This window comes from Xiphophorus couchianus, chromosome 18 (assembly GCF_001444195.1).
Source record: "Xiphophorus couchianus chromosome 18, X_couchianus-1.0, whole genome shotgun sequence".
In the NCBI taxonomy this organism is placed as follows: Eukaryota; Metazoa; Chordata; class Actinopteri; order Cyprinodontiformes; family Poeciliidae; genus Xiphophorus; species Xiphophorus couchianus.
Genome location: NC_040245.1, coordinates 16,460,872 through 16,486,064, shown reverse-complemented (window position 1 = coordinate 16,486,064; position 25,193 = coordinate 16,460,872). Strand labels below are relative to the sequence as shown.

Below are 25,193 nucleotides of genomic sequence, written 5' to 3'. Positions count from 1 at the left end.
CAACATTTTGCCAACATGCACCTGTGTGCTATTCTTACATGCACACATGTGAAAGCATAGACAGACTGTGTTCTGCTGAAATTAGCAATTATACAGCAAAGAGAAACCGCACAGAGCAGAGAAAAGAAAAATCAATTTCTTTCGGACATTTTTCTCTGCACAGGAAAGTGAATTAAACAGAATACTCATGGAGAAATCCTTCAATGTGGCACACAAAATCAATACCCCAACTTTGAAATCTCTTTATTTGAAGCAGTACATTCACTGTGCATGATAGTGTGGTTGTGCACATGAAATCAAACACATAGTAGGTTATTAAATATGCACTTTGTTCACAGCAGAAGGAAGAAGAAAGAGTCAGGGAATGATGTTGAAGTGTAGGTTAAAAATACTGGTACAGATGAGAGGAAGGTTTGGATGAAACTCCGTCTGTCAATAAGAGGATTTCTTTAGTTTAAGCCTGCCTACCAAACCTTGTTTGGATTATGCTGCCCTGTTTGAAGTCTAAAAAGTTGCACTTTGAGTACTTTAAATCACTTAATGCAGTCAGTTTAATGTTTCATCCCCAATTTAATGTTTGCTGAACTGAGCTGTGGATGAATTAACCACCAGTCCTTTATGTAATGTTTTAACATCTTACCGCATAAAAGATTTTAAAGCAGTGCAAAATCTGTCAACATTTTCTGCTCTTCTGACACACTATGTATTCCTCCTGCCAAACTTGAATGCAATTTCCAAAACATGTGAAAGATACTTTTATGTATTCCATCATCATTTTTATTCATTGTGGTATGCATTTTCTCGTCCATGATGTGATGTACAACCACTACAATTTGCTCCAGGAGAGTTTTTCATTTATTTAAACCTGGATCTGGCAACCTTAAGTTAGTCTGTAAATAAGGAGCCATTTACAGCTGGTCTGTTCTTCCACACCAATGCACATGTCATCTAGGAGCAGCTATATATGTGGGCAGAGTGAAAACACACTCTGTGGACCCTGGTAATGGGTAGGAAATGTCAGTGCATCCGTCAGTGACCTCTACCTATTGTTCCCTCAAGCGTCATTCCTCCTTTTTACTTTTCTGTGGGACATTCTGGTGACACATCATGCACTTCAACTCACAACCTAATAACATCAACTGCTTTGTGTATTTTTTTTTTCTTGACATCATACACAGACTTCTATCAATGCACACTCTATTTCATTCTTTTTAAAAACATTGGTGTACTCGTCTGTCACTTGTGTCACCCTTTTTTTTCAAACAAATTTGTCTGAAGTCGTGATCTCAAACCAGTGTTCTGCAGCTCTTTAGCATAACATTGTTGACAGAAAGTATAGAGGACTCCCAAGTCAGACAGGCAACACACAATCCTTTTTGGAGAAGAAGCAACAACTCACCTCTCTCTGTTAAGTAACAGAGAGAGGTTGATAACAACCTTTTTTGCACATAAGAACAACAAATTGTGACAGTGCACCTTGTTCTGTTGTTCTTGACTGACAGACTAAGTCTTCTTGTGCAGGTTAAAACTCCTGGTGACACATTTGTTTGTCACAGTATTTTCAACTCCTCAAAAAATCATCCTGGAGGCATTTTATTACTCACTACTTTAACAAGATTCTGGATGAGAAGAAGTGACAACTTTATCAAAACCCTGCAAGGTGAGAACAAAAGTACAAAGGTCTGTCACGTTTGCTCTAGCTAACAGTTAATTTTGGCTTTCTTTTCTAGATTCTGGTTAATCTAGAAACCAGAATCTAGATTAACTAGATTCTGATCTTTTGACAGGTGTTTGTTGGCATTTCCCAAAAAAGGGAAGAGAGCGCCTAATTGAACTATAGGTGTGAAGTTTTACATATGCACCAAGGATTGTGTGGAGTTCAGCACAGATAGTTTTACCAATTGGTATAAAAGATGGCTTTAATGTCAAAGAGGACAGTTCTGATCCTGATTGGGTTTGGATGAGAAATGTAACACAAAGATTACTGCTGAGTGTCAAAGATTTATCTCCTGACACCGGCTGACCAATCTTTAGACAACACTATTGGTGAAGATCACATTAAAAATGTTCCATTACACTATCAACTCTCAAAAAGAAAGAGATAAATCCCGTTCATCCCCAGAGACTCTTGTATCGGGAGCAGCAACACTATTGCCAAGGAGGAGAGACAGAGATTACCTCTGAACAGATCCATCTAAAAGAGTTTAGGATTCTTCCTCTCCTCAGACAGACGATCACAGGTAAAGGATGGACTTTGAGAAAAGGGGTTTCTTTATATTGATGCTCATTTCTATTACAGTTCAACCAAAAAAACTATTCGCACTCCTGGCAGATTTACATTTAAATTATTTTCATTGAACCAAGACCATTACTAGTAATAAAAGAAAAATATATCCTTAGTTTAAAAGATAAATTTGTAAAGATTTATTTTTTTATATAAAAACATGCTTTCATCATTTTGATAATAGTAACTTTATAGCAGCCAAAGCCTTCTTTTATGATCAGCTTCCACTGCTGTTTTAAAAACTTACATTTAGTGGTGGCTGAAAAGCCTAATGATTACCCTAACCTTTAGCTTCCCCAACAAATTATTAACCAGATCTAGTCTCTGCCACATTAAAATGTTAACAGTATTTCAGTCAGAAGAACTATGTTGGTAAAGAAAAGGAACTAATGCTTGCATCTATTTCATCACTTACGTCAGTGGTTTCCAAAGATTTTCTTCAAGAAAAGAAAAAAAAATCAGCTGGGTACACACATCGTTCAACCAGTCATAAATCTATACACATATTTTATTTTCAAACTCCACTGAAGTTTATTTCACACTTCAGGTTGCAAAAAAACACATTACAAACCATCTTTACAGTGAAACACTTTTGTGTAACAGTTTTTTTGTTTATTCATTCATCCATACCGCTTCCCGCGTCCCCCCGGCAATGGCACTGTGCCCCCCCGTTGGGGGCGAGCCTCACACTTTGACTTAAGTTGGCTTCTGTTAATGCTATGTCTATCATTTACACAGTCAAAGTTGTTTATTCCTATTCTTGTTACTGCCCTCTTTCTGCCGTGGGTTAATTTATTGAGACGTAACAGAGAGAAGACGACCATGACCCATTAATCCAGGAAGAGAAACTCCATCTTTCTAGTGATGGAGAAAGATGGAGGTGTTGTGGAGGTGTCTTGACCTCACAGCAGAGTACAAACGCTGCCAAAAAGTGTGTGTGGATGATTTAGATATGCCAAGCTGCCTTTCTGATTTCCCTTTGCGTTCGGAATAAGCAGAGCGAGTGATGCAAAGTCACATTCTGCTCCTCCTGTCCCACTTAATTTAAGTCTTCTCCAGTCCTCCCTGTGGTTGAGCAAAAAGGTCATTTCCTCTATATGCCAGTAGACATAAGTCAAATGTTCACAAGACCTACAAAATAATATAAATCTAACAATTACTGTGGTAATATATCCATTATATGTTGACCACCTCTGCAGTATTCTTCAGGGATTTTAAAGTGAACGCTTATGCTATGAGTAGTTTTATGTCTTGTTCCCTTGGATTAAATGTTCGTTTGTGTCAACTCAGCTAAGCAGAAGAGACACAAGTTTCCCCTGTGATGTGGAAAAAATACATGATATTTCAGCGCAATGATTTACAGTCACACACTCTTTGCAGTCTTTGCTAAAAAAAAAGGGCAAATTAATGCTACTCAATAGACATTTACCTGCACAAAATTAGATTTTTTGTTATTAAAATACAGACTTTTGGATCTAATTAGATTCAACAGTGAACTCCGCCACCTATGTGTTGTGATAAGGAAGGTATGCACCGTAGATAATTTGTAACGCTATGCTTGTTCTAACCCTGAAGGATCAATTTGTACAATTTATTTGCAAAAAATTATTTGGGGTTTAGTTAGTATTTGAAAAATGTTTTCAGTTGAAATATAAATAAATGAGACAGAAATTACTCCGGTATTGCCCCAATTACTGCATAATGAACTAAAATGAACTCTAAGGACAGATAAGCTGTTTTTATGAACATATTGCTTTAGGTTTTTTTCTCACTGAACACCTGGAAATGCATGCATATTTTCACAACCAACATCAGTCTGATGTTTGATTTTCTCTGGCTTCCTTCCACTGTTTGTTTCCATATTTTTATTTCTGATGACATATCTGTCCTGATTTCTTTTTTTTTTTTTAACTTAAGAAGAAGGCAACAAGTGTCAAAATCAATGACAGCAAAACAAATCAAACTTTAGAAGTTAGCTGAGCTAGAAGAAGGAAATAAAAATAGTGGCTCATTTTGCTGTCAGGTTTGAATCATCAAAAACTAAATGAATGCTTCAATATGCCTGGTGCAATGGAAATTTATGTATTTCTCTCCTGCAAAGTATTAGCTTTCTAATGATTTTTAGAGATATTACTTGAAAGCTTGGATAGAAAAATGTTCCTTCATCCTAAGCACTCTGAATGTTAAGTGAAATAGCCTTATTATCATGAATTTTGTGTGAACGTCAGCCAAATAAAACTCAAATCAATGTAAGCAAAAATTTACAGTGGGTGTGAAGGGAGCAAGCAGTCAGATTTTCTCTACAAACAGGATTGGATGACCACATGTTTCATGAAATGTCAGGATATTACTGAACTAGGACCAAATATTTTAAAGACTTGAAATGCTCTTTTGGCTCCAAATATTGCAAACCATAAGAACCTTGCTGACATGATTGCATTAAAATTCATAAATATATACAGTATATATATATATATATATATATATATATATATATATATATATATATATATATATATATATATTTTTAACAAAGTTATTTAACAAGCATGCTTGATGTTTTTTATGCCCTCAATTTTTTTGTGTGTATAGAGACAACTTTTCAAGGGTGAATCTATTATCTGCCACATATAATTTAGTTTGTTCATTTACAAAAATCTGGCACATTCCACACCAAGGTACCTTAAGTCATGGAGACTGGAACAAGATTATATTTTATTCCAGCAGGCCTTTCTGTTGAAAAACTCTATATAATTAATCAAGTGTGGAGGCAGGGAGAGGTGGTTCACCCAGGGCAGCAAACTGGCTAGGATCGCCTCTGTATAAAGTTATGCTATAACAACTACAATCAAAAGTTACTGATAAATGTTTCCAAACTATTACTTCTGTCTTACCTCTTGAGAATGTACTATGTTGCAAAGTGCCAGGCAAAAAGTGGAAGCATCCTGCTGTGCCCTACATTTGGTTTTATATTGTTTACGTCCACAACTCAAAACACCTGCTGGATGTCGATAGGTAAAAAAAAAAAAAAAGTAATGCAGGAGACAGCTGGCCTAGAAAAAAGGCATCCATCTGTATATGTAAACTTCTACGCTGACAGAGAGAGTGGATGTGTTGTTGTGTAAGCGCTTTTATTCATTTAAGAATATTTTTGTGTGTTTCAGGTAACAAACCTTGACTGGAAGTCATAGGACAAACCAGACTGAAGATGCTGTCGCTGCTGGTCACTGCTCTGCGGAGCTTCACTGAGCTGTAAGACAATCGCTTTCTGGTGTACTAAAATGTTGATCTATGTTGATTTACCAAGCACGAACAGGAACGGCTCATTTAAATGAGACATTTTCTTTAAAGAGCTACAAATGTTTCAGATCTCAATATGTATTTTTTTGTGTTTTAATGTTAGAATTTGTAAAACCTTTCAGTCATGTGAAAGATTTTCCTGTTATTCCTTTTGCTGTGGAGAATATACCGTGGGGCTAAAACTTAAACATTTAAAATAATTATTTAGCTTCTCTCTTGTAGTGCCACTCATTTAGCTTTTTTTTCCGTTGAAGAAAAAGTACAAAACAAACAGTTGTAGTGGTTTTGGGCTCCTCCCCACCTTCCTTAGGAGGTTTTCAGATCCATAGGAAGACCTGAATCTACCTATAGACAGGCTGTGTGTATCATCTGGCTTGGGATACTCCAGACTGAGCTGGAGTGTGTCGTCGAGGAGAGCGATGTGTGAGTTTCCCCTCTTGGAGCTGTTACTCTCACAATCCGGTCTGTGAAAGACAAAGAATGGAAGGATATATTTTGCCACAATATTTTATCACGGAAATTTATTGTAAATTTCTTCCATGCATCACAAGGGTATTTTAGTTCCCCTCTACATAGGAGGCTACTTTTTTGCACCACCTTACCAAAGTCTTTCTTCAGCTGGGCTGATTACTGAACTTAATTGCAGCAATTTATCACCGGGGCCAGAGACAGATTTTCCCTGAGGTTAGGTAAGCGGGGATAGGGAAGGAGAAAAATGAAAAGGCAAGTACTTGTACATGCAGGGAGTGCTGAGGGGGGAGACCTTGTCAAGAAGCACTAATGCAAGGCAGGCTGCTGAGAGTTCACAGCCCTCTGAGATACCCCTCATCATCAGTAACAGCAATGTCTCGGCAGTGAAGGCTTGCATAACAGGTGCCATCATCCCTTGTCAGGCAGAGAGTAAATAGGACAGATGGGGGAAAAGAGCTGGAGCTGTGTGCAGTTTTATGTAATACTGGAGATGAGGAGATACAAGAGAAGATGTTTTGTTCGTGGTAAGTGAACGATTGTCTTAGCTGAGGCTAAAATGACGTGTTTTTCATGATGTGTGTAAAATCACCTGTAGGTCACAAAGGCACCTGCACTCTGAAATTGTTTTTAATGGTGTATCAGCAGACTGGCAAAACAGAAAAAAGAGGATGAAGTGTTTTTAGGAGTGAAGATAGTACCAAATTTGTACATAAATCTGGCTTTCATGTCATTTTCTGAAGCCTTAGCCATCATGAACCCCTGATGACAAATGCAACAAATACAGAAACAAAGGTTTCTGTCTTTAAGCATGACAGGATTTTTGTGCTGCACAAGCAAGACCTTTCATGATGCTCTATTATTGCCAAGGGTGGACACATAATGAAAGTCACTATAGACTTAAAATATCCCAAAGGGTCTGGGACAAAAGGTTCAGTGAAAGACTCAAAAATGATTTATCTTCACAGAGCTGGAGGGCCTGACAAGCTGTCCTTAAAGACAATAGGAAGTTTCTTTACCTGAATTAAGGTTCTTACTCATTCTGCCTGCAGCCCAACAACTGTAAGATAGTATCTATAAGAGAATGGAAAACAAAAAACATCCTAATGTCTCCTCTAACCCCGCAAAGTTGCTGGTTTGGACTTTGCAAAGGAGAACCAAACATAGAACAGGGGAAGGTGGAAAAAATTTTAGTCTCTGATCAAGAAAAAAATGCATGGAGCCTCTTAATGATTCCCAATATTTCAGACATGATGATATTTCATTGGAGAGGTTTTCTATGTAACTCAGTGGAAGAGGCTCCATAGTGACCAGTGAGTTTTTTCCTCAATAAAACACTGGAGCTCTAGGCTGACTATGTGGAGATGTGCAGCAGGCATCATTCATGACTGAATTATCTCGTCTCTGCAGTGATGACTGGGTCAACGCTGAAGTAAACAACAGGAAAATAACATCAATCTTTTGGATTATTTTTGGCATGTTCCTCTGATCCAAATCCAGTTAACAATTGGGGATGAATGAAAAGGGAGTTTTAAAAGAAAGAACATTAGTTCAAGACCATGGATGGTCTTTTTGAAGCCGTCTATACCACATGGATCAATGATCCCAAGAACCTGCTGAAAACATTCACATCAACTATGTTGCATGAATTTTTTAAAGTGATAAACAGGAGTTCTTGTTTTGACACCTTTAGATTTATTGTCTGAATTTTTTTTAGCTGCAGTCCTAAACCTTTGACCAGCTACAGAACAACTTGTGTGAGGTTAAATGTCCTTTTCAATTACTTGCTGGCTCTTTGAAGCTCTGTGTATAACCTGGTTACACTCCAACAGCATGAACTGCAAAAACTTCAAATATCTTTGAACAGGAGTGTATGGCTGGTTTTATCTGCAAATGTGGCGAAAGACCCCTAGGTTTTATAAACCAATCCATACAATCTAGCAAAGATTTCAGTCAGAAAACGTAGCTTGATCTATTATGAACCAGTCCAACCTGACGCTGAGATAAAGCTTCAATAAGCAAGCTGGAGGATACAGGTGGTGAATTGTAAAAGGCAGGAGGAGTTCCTGCATCAGATGCTCAGAGATTATACAGACGTAACGAGCAGAAACAAACTGGAGGACAAAAGATAATAATGGGTCTAATTGTACCTGCGCTGAATATAACAGGGGCATTATCCTTCACTGCTTTGTGCGTGGAGGGATGCACATACAAAGCAGTGCACCATCCACTCCATACACAGAGTGGATGAAAAACAATGTTCATTAATCATTAAACAAAAAAAATATGTGGTGCCAACATCTGTGTAAAGAAATGGGCTTTAGATTCTTTCCTATTGTCATTCAGTCAGAGTAGCTGGTATGTCTGTGGGAATCACTGAGTAGTCTGAGTGATTCAACCAAACTGTGCAACATCAGTGCAGCAGTCCACATGGTCTGCACACTAACGCAGGTTGTTGCACTGTGTTGACTTCTTATTAAATGTGAGTAAGTACTGCGCTTCAGTCGGCTTCTATAAAGTGGACATTGTGGTGTGTCTGGTGCTCATAAATAAATAAGTCCAGCACCGTTTGCTTCTCTGCAGATTTTTTTTTTCATTTGCTTCCACACTTAAATGTTAACAACTTACCAAAAGAACGGATGCTTTTAAACATTGAACAAAGATAACCTGAGTAAATACAAAGAGCAGGTTTAAATAATAACTTTACTAAAAAAGGGAGAACATAGCCTGGTGAAAAAGTAACTGCACATTTTAATCTATTAGCTAGTTTTTCCAACTTGAGCAGCAATGACTTAAATTGATGCAATAAGTCTTTGCAGATATTTTGGACTCAGTATCTTTATGTGACTGTCTTGGAGAGAATTAATGACTTAAAACTTCATAACTTAGCAATATTTTATGTTTTGTTTGTATCTGCACAGACCTTCAATTCAAGTTATACACATTGCCTGCTAGTTAAAACTCTCAACATATTTATTTCAACCATGCATTTCTCTACCAAAATTTAATCAGTTATAAGTAACATCACAAAAAAAGGATAAAGGTTGCTTTAATAGCTCAGAGTTTGGTCAAACTAGGGTCTCTTCCACGATGACCATAAACTATTTCTACCATAGTTTGCATGGTGTTTAATCTTTTCAAAGACTTGCATTTCTACAGGTATAATTCTGTTACATTGTCATGTAATGGAAATCTTAAGCTTCTCACTAAATCTAAAAAAATTAAACCATGTTTTTAAGAGCTTGGATGTGACACATTTATTCTGTGATAAAATGACATACTGTGGTCCATGGCCAAGGTTGTGGTGGGCCAAATATATAATCACAGCAGGCTGGTAGTAATGATGCAAATGTGGAGCAGTAAACTGCTAAATATCATTGTTAACCATGTTAGGATGGTGATAAAGCTGTTGGAAGCGGAAGAATTTAACTGGTGATGGATTAAAAAAACATATAAAAGCACAACTCGCGTGCGATTCAGTGATTTATAATACTCATCTGTCAAGTAGACCTAATATTGGTATCAAGCTGCTTTTGTAACTTTGCCTAAAATTATCCGTTATAAATACTGTGTTCTTTGTAAAATAAATAAATCACTTGAAAACTAGATTTTCAAGTGTAAAACTATCTTCTCTTTATCACAGACATATACAGAAATATGGCTGTTCGGCAACAACAGTATGAAAGTGGAGTAAGCAATGCTGGTAATTCAATATCTAAATGTTTTTCATGTCTGAATCCAGATGGTGCCTCCTACAAGCAGTTTTATTTGTTTATTTTTTTATGATAAAATTTTCTATTATCTTCATGTAAAATCTAAGGAACAAATGAACATACACATTGGGAAAACACTTTAAAACATATATGTCATGTTGGAGAGCTATCAGTTTCATAGTTGAATGCAACAAATAGCCTCAGTGAGTAATATGCATAAAAAAATATAACTGATCTCTGTACATAATTTACAAGAAAGTCGCAAGAAAATGACACCAAAGGTATTGTAGACACTTAGGTGCTGGTTTTGTGATAGGTACATTTTGTGCTGCATTTACTGACTGCACAGTTTCAATTTAATGTGCCTTGCAAAATAATTTTTACCCCTTAAACTTTTTCATATTTTGTCACATCACACAAGCGTATTTGTGATTTTTGGGAAATTTCTACCAACCAAACCAAAGTAGTGCAAAATTGGAAAGTGAAACCAAAATGATTCCTGGATTCAGAAACATTTTCCAATAAAAATTAGATATGTAGATTTATTCAGTCTTAATAAAATCTAATGCAGATTCAAGAATCTCCTAATTGGTAAATAGCTCGATTGAACCAAACTTTTGCATGTTGAGTTCAGTCTGTGTGTGGCAAAAAACTACCACCACATCAAAAATGGTGGTGGCAGCATCATGCTGTGAGGATGCTGCTCTTCAGCAGAGACAGGGAAGGTGTTCAGAGTTTACCGAGAGATGGATGGAGGGAGATTCTGGATGAAATAACGTGTCAAAGGTCAAACACTGGAGTGGGGATTTACCCTTCCGCAGCACAACAGCTCTAATCCACGACTTTATCTGACTGATAATCTGTGGCAAGACTTGAAAAATATTGTTCAAAGAGACTTATACTTTTTCAAGACACTTTGTGCAAAACTAAATGTTCTGGTATCAGCAGTTTTTTTGTTTTTCTTAACAATATGTTGATTCATGTTTTTTTACTCATTGCAATCTGACTGTAATTTGAAGCTAAACAGTAAACCAGCTGAGATCTCTGTAGAACTTTGACTTCATGCTTGATGAAAGGATCCCCCCTTATTAAAGCCCATATGCTGGCTTTGCCATGATAAAATTGCACCATTGACACAAATCAAGAGCTCTTCTTGTGAGTGCTGTGTCCATGGATCTAGCTGTTGCCAGTCACGCAGGTGTGTGGCACAGAAAGCATATAATCATTGCTCTGGGGGACATGCCTGAAGTAGTCTCTAATCAGAGAGAAGATGGGATGTCTAACAGCAGGTGTAAATCAGCAATGATTTTCTCTCATCTTCCTCTCTTTGTTTCTCTGCATGATCGAGCTTATCATTAAGCGAAACTGCACTAATGGCTCTGACTGCGGCCATGCTGTCCTCTCTGGATTTTGCCTCTCTGTCCGTCCTTCACCTCAGTTTTTTTCATAGCAGTCCTTTGAATTTGATTGGATTAAAAAGCAAATCAGTGAAAGAAAATTATTGGTCATGACATATACAACTGTACTATTTTTGCATTAGAAAATCCAAGCTGATTTTTAGCCGTAAGACCCAATTGGGGGCTTTTGAAACCAATGCGCCCAGTTGAAAAATGTCTGATTTATGAGCCGGAGTAAACATCGCACTGCTCTGTGACAAGCCAAGGTCAAGGTAACATTTTGGAACTTCCAGAGCAGAGAGGAAGGGATTTTGTTAGTGGAAAAGTTGTGTTGTCCTGCAGGAGGACACTGACGGTTTATAGCTGTTTTGTGAAAATTGCTCAAGAGGAGATGGATACTGTGGCAGATCTGATCTCTATTGTTTAAGGACCTGAACTGCAATATTTAAACAATGCATTTTATTTGTTTAACATTGCTGGAATAATAACTCTCAGCACTGATTCAAGATAACACACCAGTGTGAATTTATAAAGCCAAGAGGACTAGAGTCTCTAGTCTGTAGAGCAACAGTACATTATGGGTTATGTTTTCTTTAATTCTTCAATTTATTTTAATTATTTGAATTAATTTAAAAGTACCAAATTGTCATTAGTACAGTTGTGTGTGAGTTGTTCCAAACCATAATTTCTGTCTTTGTTTTTTAAAAATTCTGACCCAACGTATCTGCAGTCTGCAACTTTGCAGCTTCCACACTGAAATGCAATAAATCCAAAATCAAATTTTTAATGCCATCCTTGTTTTTATTGCAAAATTCCTAGAATGTAATGCTCATTAAAAAATAAATGTAAAATAATCTGTGCTTATTAGCTACTGAACAAATACTTCCGCTTATCCGAGGTCGGGTCGCGGGGGTAGCAGCTTCAGAAGGGAGGCCCAGACTTCCCTCTCCCCAGCCGCTTGTTCCAGCTCCTCCAGGGGAATCCCAAGGCGTTCCCAGGCCAGCCTTAGCCTTGTTACATTTTATTTTGGAAAATGTTTTAGTTTTAAATGTGTTAAACTTTCACTGGCAGTCAGTAAAAAATTGGACTAGTATAAGATCATTTAGATGGTACTCATGTTTTAATTTAATTTATATCAAAGCAACTCTGTGTAATTGACAGGGACATAAATACAGTTCATTTCAATGATAAAAGGCTTTGATTTTGATTCCTAATGTCTAAGGTCCCAATGTTAATTCTGATTTCATTTTAAGAACTAAAATTGATAAATCTTGAAATGTGGCACCTGCAAAATCAACGTTTACAAAGAGGTAAAAGTTCAAGAATAAACAGAACATATTTTCTTAACACATTATCTCTTACTAGTATCTGCTGAAGACAGATCCCAGTCACGCTGTCCCTTTGCTAATTCAGCGTACACAATCCAGGTAGGATTTGAAATCCTGTGGCATCCTCTCAGTTTTGAAAAAGTCTTCTTTTTCAAAAAGAAGACTTTTATTTTTCTGTATTTACAGAAAAATACAAGTAAGAACAAACCCTCTCAAAGTCTATTTTTTTATTGTAGCTGTCTGATTGCACAGCTGATATGCATTTTTATTTAAAAAAAAAATCTATTATATAGCTTCTTAGACATGTTCCTCTGTTTTCACAAATACTGAAATATTTTGTGTTCCCTTCTCTCAGTAACAGCTTCTGCACTGAAGGTGTTGTTAGTGCCATGTTTTAGCACGTATGGTGTGTTCACTGATTAGAGAAAAATTTGATTTTTAGTTTCTGGCCATGTGGTCAAGTTGAAAATGATCTGATGAACTCATTTGCCTATTTCCCTGCTGATGTCAAAATGTGTTAAAGGGATGATCTAAGATTCTCACTTTATTGTGGTTTTATTGTGGTAGAACATTCTATGAGGTGATATGTAAAGACTTTTGCCAAGTTAGCTCAGATGTCAGAGGGCATGAAGGAACATATGCAGTTTTACTCTCAAACATTGGCTCACATTTCTAATGACATTCAAGCATATACGAGTCAAAATGGATATGACTCGCCCTGCATAAACACATACAAAACGTCCCACAACCGCATACAGCAAACTGTCTCAGCAGATGCTCTGTTGTTTTAAGGATCAGATGGACCCTGTTGTATCTGTACCAGAGGCCTCACTGTGGCTGTAGGATGCCTGAGTGAATATGGCTTCAGCCATCTGTCTCAGCACCTCTCAATATGCAGACTGGATCTCATCCCACTCAATTATAAAGACAATTGTGTTATACTTCAATTACAAACTCCACTAAAGTGTGCAAATTGTTCAAATCAGTCTGTGCAATTAGCCAAAGATGGTGATACAAAGTTTTGGTTGATCACTTTGATTTGTCTGGGGCATAAAAGTGGACTCAACAATAACGTAAAGCCAGTTTGTGTTTGCTGTCTGCAAACTAGGCTAAATTTGGGGCTCTGCCTGTCGGCGTCTTATGGCTCGCTAATTAAGCTGTTATGCTGACTTTGATCTTATTGTGGCTGAATCCTCTCCTCACTGTGAGGTTGCCAAGCAACATGTGAAATTCAGCAAGTTACATCTCTAGACCAGGAAGCAATCTTTATAAAGTTGTCATAGAGGCAAGCTTTGGCGTGGAGCAGCTATTTTGGTGATGCCCCTGGGCAGTTATGTCAGCCTAACAAGCGCAGGTCCGCATGTAAATGAAGAGAGTGATGGAAATATTACTGTGGGCTCAATAGTCACAGAGACATTAAAGGCACTCATAGCTTATATGAAAGACTTTGTACTTTCAAAATCAAGCATTTGATTTCCACTGATCATGGTTGAAATGTGTCTTCAGCTTGATTGGAAGCCATAGTTTAAATCGCTCTTTAAAGGGTCTTAAAGGTCAGTGTACATCAGAGAAAGAAGGAATCATTTGTAGAACTTTAAACCAGATTTAGTCATCAACATCAGAGATTATGAAGAGGTGATCAAGAACTCAATGGCCATTAAAGGAGAGCACCAAAGGCCTTTTAGCTGCTTTTATTTGATGCTCCTCTTGCCCAGCATTGTCAAATTTGTTGGGCAGCCTTGTCTTGGTACGTTTTCAGATGTGCCATGCATTTTTCTTTTGATGGTTAAAACTATTCTCCATGGTATGTTCAGAGGTTGGGATTTTATTTTACAACCGAACCCAGCTTTGAACTTGTCACAACCACATCCATGAACAGTATGCACTACGACGGCTTGTTTAGGGGTTTCAGAATAAAGAGGTCAAATAAAAAATATTTTCTTTCCTTTCTGTTTCACAGTTATTGTACTACTTAATGTTGGTCTGACAAAATAGACAAAATACTTTGTAGTTTGATACAATAAGACTTAATGAACCCATTAAGTACAGAGATTTAATTAATTTAGCAATATCTGTAGGTTTGTGTGCTTTTTACACCAATTTTACCTCTGTTTTTGAGGATGTCTAGTGAACATACAGCTTTTCTCACATATTTAAAGCATATAGTGAACTTTAAATCTAAAAATAATATGTATCACATTTATTGTTGCATAGTTAAAATCGGTGGTATTATCTGCTTTGAATGTAATGACATGAAGCCAAAAACTCCTGCTGTTCAGCGTCACTGATCTCATTATTTGAACCTTGTTTCATTGGTCTAGTCCTCTTACAATGAGGGGATTAGAATAATGGTGTCTGTTTGTTTATTTAATTTGAAAGAGTATCATGATACAGGGTCCGGATAGTGTTACATGAATAATGTCGTAAAGGTGGTATTAAGCCAATTGAGTTAAAGTGCAACTCTGTAAGTGCCAGTGTACTACACAGTTTGACTGAGACAAACTGTTAGCATCCAGCCAGCAGCCTTTCCCACAGGCATCTCCTTCATGACCTTTCAAATGATTGCTGATTAGGAGCACTCAGCCGCCTCCAGTGAGGAGAGCAAATCAGGGGAGCAAAGAGAAGCGGAGGAGGTCCGTCCTATCCTAGTGTAGTAAGAATATTTCTATTCACCGTTTGCTGTGTGGTTTTTCTTTCTTCACTGAGCACACACTCTGCTGACACTCAAATGTTTTTTAACCAAACACATTTTTTTTCATGCCAGGTGTTTATTAATGATGTTTATCGTTATTATGTTGCAACTGTTGACGGGTTCAGGAAAAGAATGACACCCAGAAGATAAATAAGCACCATGTACAAGTAAAGCAAAAAAACAACTTCTCACTCATTTGAGAAAGTGAAAGTTATACATTTTCATTACACTTACCAAAAATTGGAATATTGTATAAGATCAATAAAAAAAAGCTAGCCTGGCCGTGCCAACCTATGTAATTTTGTTCAATTCCAATCTACTTTTTGCTCCATCTGAGATTGTCCAATTGAGTTTAATTTCTGAGGATGGATTTCATCCTGGTCAATCGGCGAACAGAAGGAGGAGGAGATGTGAACAATATGATTTTTGAATTGTAGTTTGCCTTTGGTTCTAGCTTACCAGTGACAGTGGAGGAAATGAATGAAACCACTTTTCCAAATATACAGAAATTGAAGTTGGAGCAAGAGGAATATTTAGGACATTTTTCTGGAATGGATGTTGGTCAGCTCTGCACAACTCTCTTTCCTGCAGGCATTGGTTGTTTGCAGCTCACACAATTTCCTGTAAGCTTCGTGGTAGAGCTTCCTTCACAATCAAGTTGGCACATTACAGATGTCATGGCTAATGTTAGCGATTGGGTAAAATCAAATACAAACAGAGTCCACTCCTCCAACAAGTAATCGTTTCTCAATATCCGAGGATTCAGACCTTCTGCATGAAGCAAAGTGTAGAAAAAGGGGCTTGTTTTTAACAGGTTATAAAAAAATCTGATTTTAAACAGAATTATCACCCTACTGAAATGTATTTTATCTCTATTCACTCAATACTTGGTTGGGCCTTTAAGGGGGCAAAAACTTTTTCATTCTTGAGTCCCCAACAAATTACAGGGTTATATTTCCTGGAGTCATTGGATGGCCTTTGACCTCAGGCACCTGAATAGACTTCTGAAAGCACAGGAAGGATTTTGGTCTGTGTAAGTAACATCTAAGATACAAATGTATTGCAAATTATGTTTTCACTTCATTTTACAAAAGGAGAAACACAGCCAAAATAATGTTTACTTTGCTTCAGTGGTTTTGTTTTTCATTGTACATACAGTATGTGTTTACTGAGACATGAAAGCACAGCATTACCACATCAGATTGGAACCAAAAGTAAACTCATACCAAACGGGTGAAAACAAATGGGGCTGTGTATAGAGGCTGGCTGTTTGATGAAGCAGTGTGGATCAGTACGGAAAGGCTGTGTGAGTCAGCTGCAGCTGGGAGCTTTCTCTCTCCCTGTTCTCCTTCTCTACGAGGACAGATGTTTTCCTAAGATTAATATTCCCACTCACAGTTTATTCATCTGTGTTATCCCCTCTCTCACCAGGTGATTTCATGCCTCCTAAGCTGCCAGAAAGACTTTTCCTCCCCTCTTGCAGCCAGGATGGCCAACCTGTCCCAGATTTTAATAAACGATGCTGATAAATCTTGCACATGAGACATAATGTCGGGCCTGCTTGTGCACACCTCTCTCTCCATTCATAATATTTCCCATTCTTTATGAATCTTTAAACAGTGGGAATCTTTACCACCAATGCTTTATTCAGAGTGGTCATAATTCACACACGGCATTGTGTGTGCACCAGATTCTGAACTTAAGGAAGCTGTGTGCACAGTGGCTGCCCTCATTCACTGTGGCCTTGAGTGATTGCAGATTTGATAGGTGGCAATAAATGATGGATGACTGTTTCCACTGCTGTCAGACAGCACTGTGCCAGGTCCTTTTCTCAGTGCAGGGGTAATGAAGTAGGCTTTAGTGATCATGGGACCATGATATTGATCTCTGGGCAGTCTTTGCTTGGTATGGTAATGACTGATCAGCTTTCAAGTGTACAGCATATCTACTGTTTAGACTCTATTGTGGAGGACAATACGTGCTTTTACAATTTGCCTCTTGCCTTTGAGATTGGAAAGTCTGTTGGTGGGGAAGAATTATCCATCTAAAAAATATCATGTGGAGTTGTTCCCCTCACCTTTAGCTTGTTATGTTTACAGAGAACCAAGAAAATACCTGTACCATCTTGTGGCTTGTTTAATTTATCCATATGAATAATTTGAACTTTTTTATTTTCTTCCTTTAAGCAAATCGACTTAGACTGTCCAAATCCATTCTGAGTGGCAACCAGTTTTATGTGACTCTTTTCCGTGACATTGAACCTGTGTAGCTGATATGTCAAGTGTCCAAGGACAATGTCCGGCGATATCGAGGAAGCATTTTGGTGTCTGTGCACATACTGTACAGCTTAACTGTTTAACAAAACTTTATATTTCATTAAATATATATCTTTCAGTGTGGATATATAAATATCTCGTCATGAGTAGGACTATTCCGAACATTTATATAGAAAAAAATACACACCTCACTATTATAAACGGATATTTTACAACACAATTTCTTATAAGGTCAGAGAATATTTCTTTCACAAGTATATGCTGTTGACTCATTATGATCCTGCACTACAGAGTAATAATCTCCATCATGTTTCTGCTTATGTTAGAGGCTCTTAATTAGATAATAGGCTTGTTTTGCTTATTAAATGTAGTAAGCACAACAGACCGCATAGTTAACCTTTAAAGACAGCTCTCGATCTCCCCTTTGTTTTGCCATAATGCATAGCTCTCCATAATTATGACTCGGCTTTGACCTTTGTTTAGTCTGTTGCCAGTAACAGGCAATAAGTGGATTGTGGAGTCCAAGCACCTGTTAGTCCATTTGTTCCTCATGTTAATTGTGAATGTTAATAAGGTTTTCTCTTGATGCTGGCTGCGTTTCCTGCTCTGTATGTTTCTTAAGCCTTTGGCCAGTGCCTGCTGACGCATGTACCTCACAGCAACGTCTGACCAGTAGTGACAGAAAAGGTTTTCATTCTCAGTGACCATCAGACACTGACTGATGGAGACTTCACAAAGAAATGCAATTTTATTTTTTTTTCCTTTTTCCTTTGCACTCTGAGTTTTTACTTCAGAGTGTTTATATTTTTGAAACTCACTTTGTTGCATAGTGTTAATGAGGTTAGGGCAGTTATGTGAAGAAAAACAAAAGAGCTTGTGTTGTGAAGCTTGTAATTCTGTAATGGGTTACGGCACTACATTTGTTATTTTCTTCTGAAGCAAAACATATTGCACTCTAAAAATTAACAGAAATAAACCCCAAGTTTTACTTTTATGCCACTTTTACTGTCATGCAGTGTGACACTTGAATGGGAGATTTGCATGCTTGTCCTAGATTAATATTCTTCTTCTGTTTATCAACAGAATTATCTAATTAAGAGAGGGACAGATGGTGTTTAAATTTAGACCCATAATTTAGTTGATGCGTCTTTCAATGTCTGCTCATTATCAACTTTTGCTTCTCATCTCTGTGAGATTAAAACATCTTAAAAAAAAAAAGTAAGACTGTAATTTCTGCCCCATGTGAGAGAGATGAGGGTGGACAGATGCTGATCAGCTGTCAGGGGAGTCCAGAGTGATTTTCTCTTTGCTCGTCTGTTCACTGGAGGAAATGAAAAAAGAGATAGAATGATGTTGAGAAAACATGGGAAGTAGAATGCTCTGTCTTCAACCTGCCTACCAGGCTGACTGATGTACCATAACTTCCTCAAAGCTTCCAACTTTGAGGAAGTTGGAAGCCTGATGGGAGGCTTGATGGAAGTTTGTTCCATCACGATCCTATCTTTTTACATGATCCTAAATGCTAAATCTCATCTGCATAACTCAAAACATATTATCACATTGCTCTGCAGATTTGTCATTAACTTGGCTCAGGCGAGGTGTCTCGCTGTGCCCGACCCGAACCTGTCAGCAGTCCTCCAACAGGAAACCGGAAACTACAATCTGTCACCTCCTCCTCCCGACACCCACTGCGGTACAGAGCAGCTCTGTGCAGCCAGCATGATTATCCCACCTGCCACCCTGGCTTTTATCAACCTCTTCCTGAAAACTCATTTCACCATCTGAAGTTTTTTCACACTGTCCAATCCAAAATCAGAGCACAATTAATACAAAAGGCTAATTAGAAGGCATCTGTTAATCAAAGGTTGACAGAAAATGGAATAAAAAAAAACAAAGCAATAAAAAATTGACATTTAGTGTCAGACTTATTTATTAAAGCAAATAAAATATTAGTTCAACCCTGTAATTATAGAATTAACTGGAAGATAAAATTTGAACATGACAATTTAATATAGAGTTTCCTTCTGTGAGATATTTTGCTATGGCATTTATTGAAGCTGCATTCACTACATATTTGTTATGTCTTTATGGCTTAAGATAGTGAAGTGCAGCTTCATAAACTAAGATTCTGAACCAGTTATTTTTACATGCACAGTATTTTCCAGGTTAGTGTTCAGTCAGGACTCTGTAGCGCTGTCCAAGTAATCTGAGCTACTGATGCTTATCATTACCATTCACAGTTCATCCAGTGGTTTCTTTCACATTATTACAAAACACAAATGATCACATAACAATCCAAATTAGACATGCTCTAAAGCCTCACAATACCTTTCTCTGTTTCAAAAGAGGTGCTGTTCTTCACAAGTCTAATTCATTCCTTGGTGAATTTGTCTGTTTAAAATTGTTGCATAAACTGATTTAGTTTTTAAAAATAGGACAACTAAATAATCAGAGTTTGTAAATGGTCTCACGTTTGATGGTGATATAGCACCTATCTGCTCTATGTTGTTGAAGTCCGGTTTTCATGTGGAAAATTAATGATTATGTGATTGTTCTTTAATTTGTGGTAAGATTTTATATTGCAAAGCTCATGAATTGGTTAGTTTTCTTTCACGAAAAATGCTCATCTGACAAACCTAAAATCTCTACAACATGTTCGGTTTATTTCCTTGCACAGATTGCATATAAGTTTTTAAACAACTTCAGAAATAACCGTTTTGTGAGTGAACTGACCATTCAGTGAACCTAAGGACAAACCTGAGGCCATCTGACAGCTGATGTTTGGTTAGAATTAAATCATGTAGTGCATTAACCTGTAGTACAGCAGAATAACTGATCAGGAGAAAAAAACAAAATATTGCAATAATGCAAGTTAAATGCTGTGACCTCACCTTAAGAGAGCTGGATAAGTGAATCGTGGTGGAGAAAGCAGTCAGTTTTATTAATTGAGTCAAAGTACTGACCCTACTGGTCAAACGTTACCAATAAAAGTTAAAGTTCTGCAACATGTACTTTCAAAACCCCTTAAGTATTAAAAGTACTTAAAAATTTAAAGTTTTTTTAATAATGCATTTCAATTGAGTGTAGTCAAGAATAACTGGAAAAATATTCTGCTGTATTGGACAGATCAAGAACTTTAAATATATAATAACACATTAGTCTTATATTAACAATTTTCTAGACACTCAACGATGCTTAACATTTTCTTGCATTATTCATTCCCTCCTCAGTCACGTTCGGCAGCGGAAGCATGGCTGTCGTTTTGTGCCTACGGTCCCTCCAGACCAGCACCATCACACAGTCACACCAGTATTTTTACACATGGGGAAGTTGGGTTAAGTGTTTTGCTCAGGGACACAGTGACATGATGCATTCAGGCAGAGATTTGAACCGAGCAAAATTGGTGCCCCAACCTCAACGCTCCCTTTTTGGTTACTGTTTGGACCAGTAACTCTAGCCATCATTAACCTTTTAATGTAATCGTAACGATCAGGTACCATAATCATAATTTTCTATTAGAATAAGAGAGCAGGTGGAAAATCAGATGGATGAAAAGGTTAAACCAAAAATAAATCAGGGAGAGAGGGGCCTATGTATACCGTACTCTGATTAACAAGGCCATTACCTTTAATTGCTTCTCAGAATTTTGTGACAGCCTGCAAATATAGTGTTTCCAGCTCCAATGTCTAGTGGTCATGAACACATGTTTAGTTCTATCTGAGCACATTTTTGTGAATTTTGCAGGATTTCAAAGAAGAGCAGCTTTGTGTTGTGCAAACTGCGTAGCCTCCAGCTGTGGGTCATTGTTTGGACACTCGATTGCTGCAGCATATAGATTTTGTGTTGAATTTAACAATAATTAATAGGAAGACTGTTTTTTTCTTTAACTTTGAACTGATCAATTTACTGATAGTTTTGGATCTGATTTGATCACTTTTTTTCATTGTTGTGGAAAGGCTTGTGGCAGAGAATTAACCTCTCACCGCAGATAAACGAAGGTTTGAGTGAAAAGTTTGCTTTCATCCTGCCTTTGTTTTGATATTCTAAAATTACATAAAATCACCTGAACCTATTACCTAATTTCTGTACATACAATCAGGTGAAACAATTAGCTCTAAATATTAATTTCTTTTTAGTAAATATTCACACATCAATGTCAAATCACCTTTTGTATCTCTGCAAAAGAAAGGAATTTAATTGCATAAAAAAACATAAATGAAACCATTATGATAAACAAAACATAAACAAAATGTTAAGCAAATCTGACATTTCTTGTTAGTGCAGCAAGAAGAAAAACCAAAATAACAGAGTTCAAGAAAAAAGATGCTGGTGGTGCAACCATGTGCAATAGTGGGGAGCAGCAGGGCCAGAACTATTGCCCTGCTGCATATTCTGCATATATTTTGCTGCCATATTCTGGCAGCAGGGCCAGAATAGATGGATAAATGTATGGCGATACATACAGGCCAATTCTGACACACAACTAAAACGGTTTCCTGTCATACAAAGCCAGAAGACACTTATCCCCAAAACACTTGTAGCTGGATTGGGTGTGAACGTTTTGTTGAGACAGTTATCTATAATTTGGCAATTCATACAAATGCACAATATATTTTTCAGCTTTTTCTATGCATAAACTTTGAAAAGTGTACTTCATTATCTTTCCAATAAACTACCAAGTCCCAAAAAGATTAATCTGTGACTAGATTTCAGTGACATACATGTTTTTGTAAATCACTGCCTTTTCTCCTGATTTTTTTATGTGTTTTAGCTTTTTGCAGGAGAGACCCTCCGCATTTTTCAGAGGGCAGAGACCCAGTTGGTGTTTGATCAACCAAAGAGACGTCATGTCGTCTCGCTTCTTGCTGAATCCACAGTCTACCCACGGCCCAACGTTTTTATCAATTTATTGATCTTAACACAGCTAAACTCAGTCAAACAGTCAGACATATTCTCCTGCACCTCAGTGTTCACCACAGAAGTTTTTTCTTTTTTTACTTCATTTGATAAACACAAACATTTTCATTCTTAACAACTAGAGTGTGTTTAGTTGGAGCTGTTTTGTTTGGCCTATAATCCTGCCTACAATGTTGTTAAAACCATTTGCTTCAGAAAGATTTCCCTCGCCTCAGATGATACGAAGTGGAGCCTTCTTCTTGTATCCTAGTGCAATAATTTTTCCATCCAGAATATTTACGTTTGTGATTTTGAAGCAGCAGATTCAGATCAGAGGCATTCCTCTTTGCCTTTTGAAAGCTCATCTCCTTTAATACTTGACTTTCACTACTTTATGATTGTTGCTTCCTATATGCCAAAGTGGACAAAAACATGTGTTGTAATTTTTACAAAGATGGATGCAGCCGTCATAATTTCAAAGGATTTCCGGAATCTCTTGTTCAAATTATACAAATTGTGCTTCAATGTCGAACTATTTGAGACTAGGTTCAAAATTGCAACTGCAGTGTATGATGCATCGGGCTTATTTTAATGATTATTATGACTTATTTACTCCATGAACTTTCACCGGCTGCTCGCAGGCCTTTCAGATGCAGTGATTTAAACCCTGTTCTATAAATATCTCTCCACGTCACAGCTACTCAGAATCATCATCACATCTTTTCCTCTCACCTCACTTTCCTCTTTCCACGTGACATATCTGCTCTGTACTACACCACTAAAATAAAAATATCTCTCAGTGACTTTTTTTTAACACATTTTCCACAGAGAAAGAGACTGTGCACCTCCATTGGTTCTCTTTGCATTCGGTTTCCACACTGAGCTCCCCCAGATATCTCCTCCCTGCCGACGAGTCTGTGCTTTCATCTTCACTTTGGTTGCTCTTCCATCTTTTATTTTAAGAAAGCCTGCCTTGGATTAGTTCATACCCTGAAAAGCCTTTGGATTAAGATGTGTGAAGGGCACCATCGAGATGATTAAAAGAGGAGGCAAGAAGCACTGGGGAGAAGAATGGCAGAGAAAGTATGGGGAGGAGGGGATGTTCACTTGAAAACTGTAAAAAAGAAAATGGGTAAACACTGAGGGAGCCAGCGTAGGAAAAGAAATGTTTATTTGAGGGGATTAAATTACTGCTTCACATCCAACTGTTCTTTGTATTTTTGATTATCTCTCGCTGGTTGTTGTTTATTATTGGCCTATTGACTCCTTTGAAATACCGAAACTGACTCTCTGTTGCTATGCAACTCCTTAAAAGTGTTTCAGTTCTAAACCTCTGCACTTCCCTACCAAAATAAAGCAGAAGAAAGAGCTTTGAAGTGTCATGAGTGCCAACAACACTCATACCACACATACAATACTGATGCTTTGTGTTGCAACCCGAGTCACAAAGCAGGTTGCGCTAGCTTGCAGTGTCTTGCAAAAATACTCGCAAAACTTATCACATTACTTTCAAACTTTTATACATATACAAAATCTGAATAGTGTAGAGTGCATTAACCCACTTAACTCTGACACCTTTAGATAAAAATCTGTGCAACCAACAGCCTTAAAAAGTCACCTAAGTTAAGTCCACCCGAGTGTAATTTAATCTCAGCATGAATACAACTAAACTGTGATTGCCTCATAGATTTGTTAGAGAACACTAAAGAACAAAAGCTTAATAAAAATCAAGGTGTTTAGCAGACAGAGCAGGGATAATGTTGTAGACAGGCATTAAGCAGGGTTAACTTATAAAGCATCATCCAAAGCTTTGAAAATCACACAAAGCACTGTTCAATTCATAAACGACAAAACTGCAAACCTGGTGAAACACAGCCATATCTAAGTGGACAAGCCAGACAGCACTAACCAAAGGTCCATAGTAACTCAGGAAGAGAGGCAAATATCTACAACTCAGGACGGAGAAACTGGTGATTTGTTATGCACCCCCCCAAATCTATATTATATGGAAGAGTGGCAAAGAGAAACCTGTAAGAAGTTGCATTTGTCACAAACCATGGAGGAGACATTGAAAAAGAAGGTGTTCTGAGGTATGAATACTGTCGCAATGTATTGTATTTTCCTGGCAGCTCGCGTCTGGAACTACATATGACACCAAACGTTGCTTCTTAGGCAATAAAGCCATGTTCATTTATATCTCATAAAAAAAAATTCCAGTATAATTTTAAGCTGCCAACAGAAGATTGTGACGAGCTTCAAATAAGCTTTCAGCAATTTCATTTGATGCATTGTCCAAGCACTTCTTAAGATAAGTGTTCTTGCCTCCAGTGGCCATGCTCCAAGATAGGATGGAAACTCTATCATCCCAGAGAGCCCAGAAGGACGATAAAACGCACAAATGACACATGAGCAATCAGATTTATCTTGAAGCAATTCACAATGCTCTGAAGCGGAGTGTGTAAAGAGAGTCTCTCAGAAACATAGACAAATGGTGAAAAAACATACTTACATTTGACGTGAATAACAAATTTTTAGCTACCCTGTGGTACTACAGTAGAAAGTGTTATACAGTTTGTTTCTTTAGTCATGTGCTGTAGTTATACATTTGTACTCTAAATGCTATATAGTTTTCACTTTCTGTCTCAACTAGTAAATACATCTGGTTCAAGTGGTGAATTCAGTCTGGCACAAGACATTTTGATACATGGACTGCACTGATCCATCTATTTTTATTTTTTTTATTTTTATTGAGAGACATTTGAAACTATTCTAAATGCACTCATCTTCTTTAGGCCAAATCAAAATTAAATTGGCAATTTAGGTTTTTGGAGTAGGGTTA

General features: G+C 37.4%; 1 protein-coding gene across 2 annotated transcripts in view; it reads left to right on the top strand.

The window, feature by feature from the left end:
• The window catches only part of sphkap (SPHK1 interactor, AKAP domain containing), a 107,458-nt gene that overhangs the window by 40,279 nt on the left and 41,986 nt on the right, over nt 1–25,193 (top strand). For both annotated transcript variants that reach the window (XM_027999020.1, XM_027999022.1), the window contains exon 3: nt 5,449–5,536. In XM_027999020.1, the coding sequence (XP_027854821.1) occupies nt 5,493–5,536 (44 nt within the window). In that variant the 5' untranslated portion in view covers nt 5,449–5,492. The remainder of the gene's footprint in view (nt 1–5,448; nt 5,537–25,193) is intronic.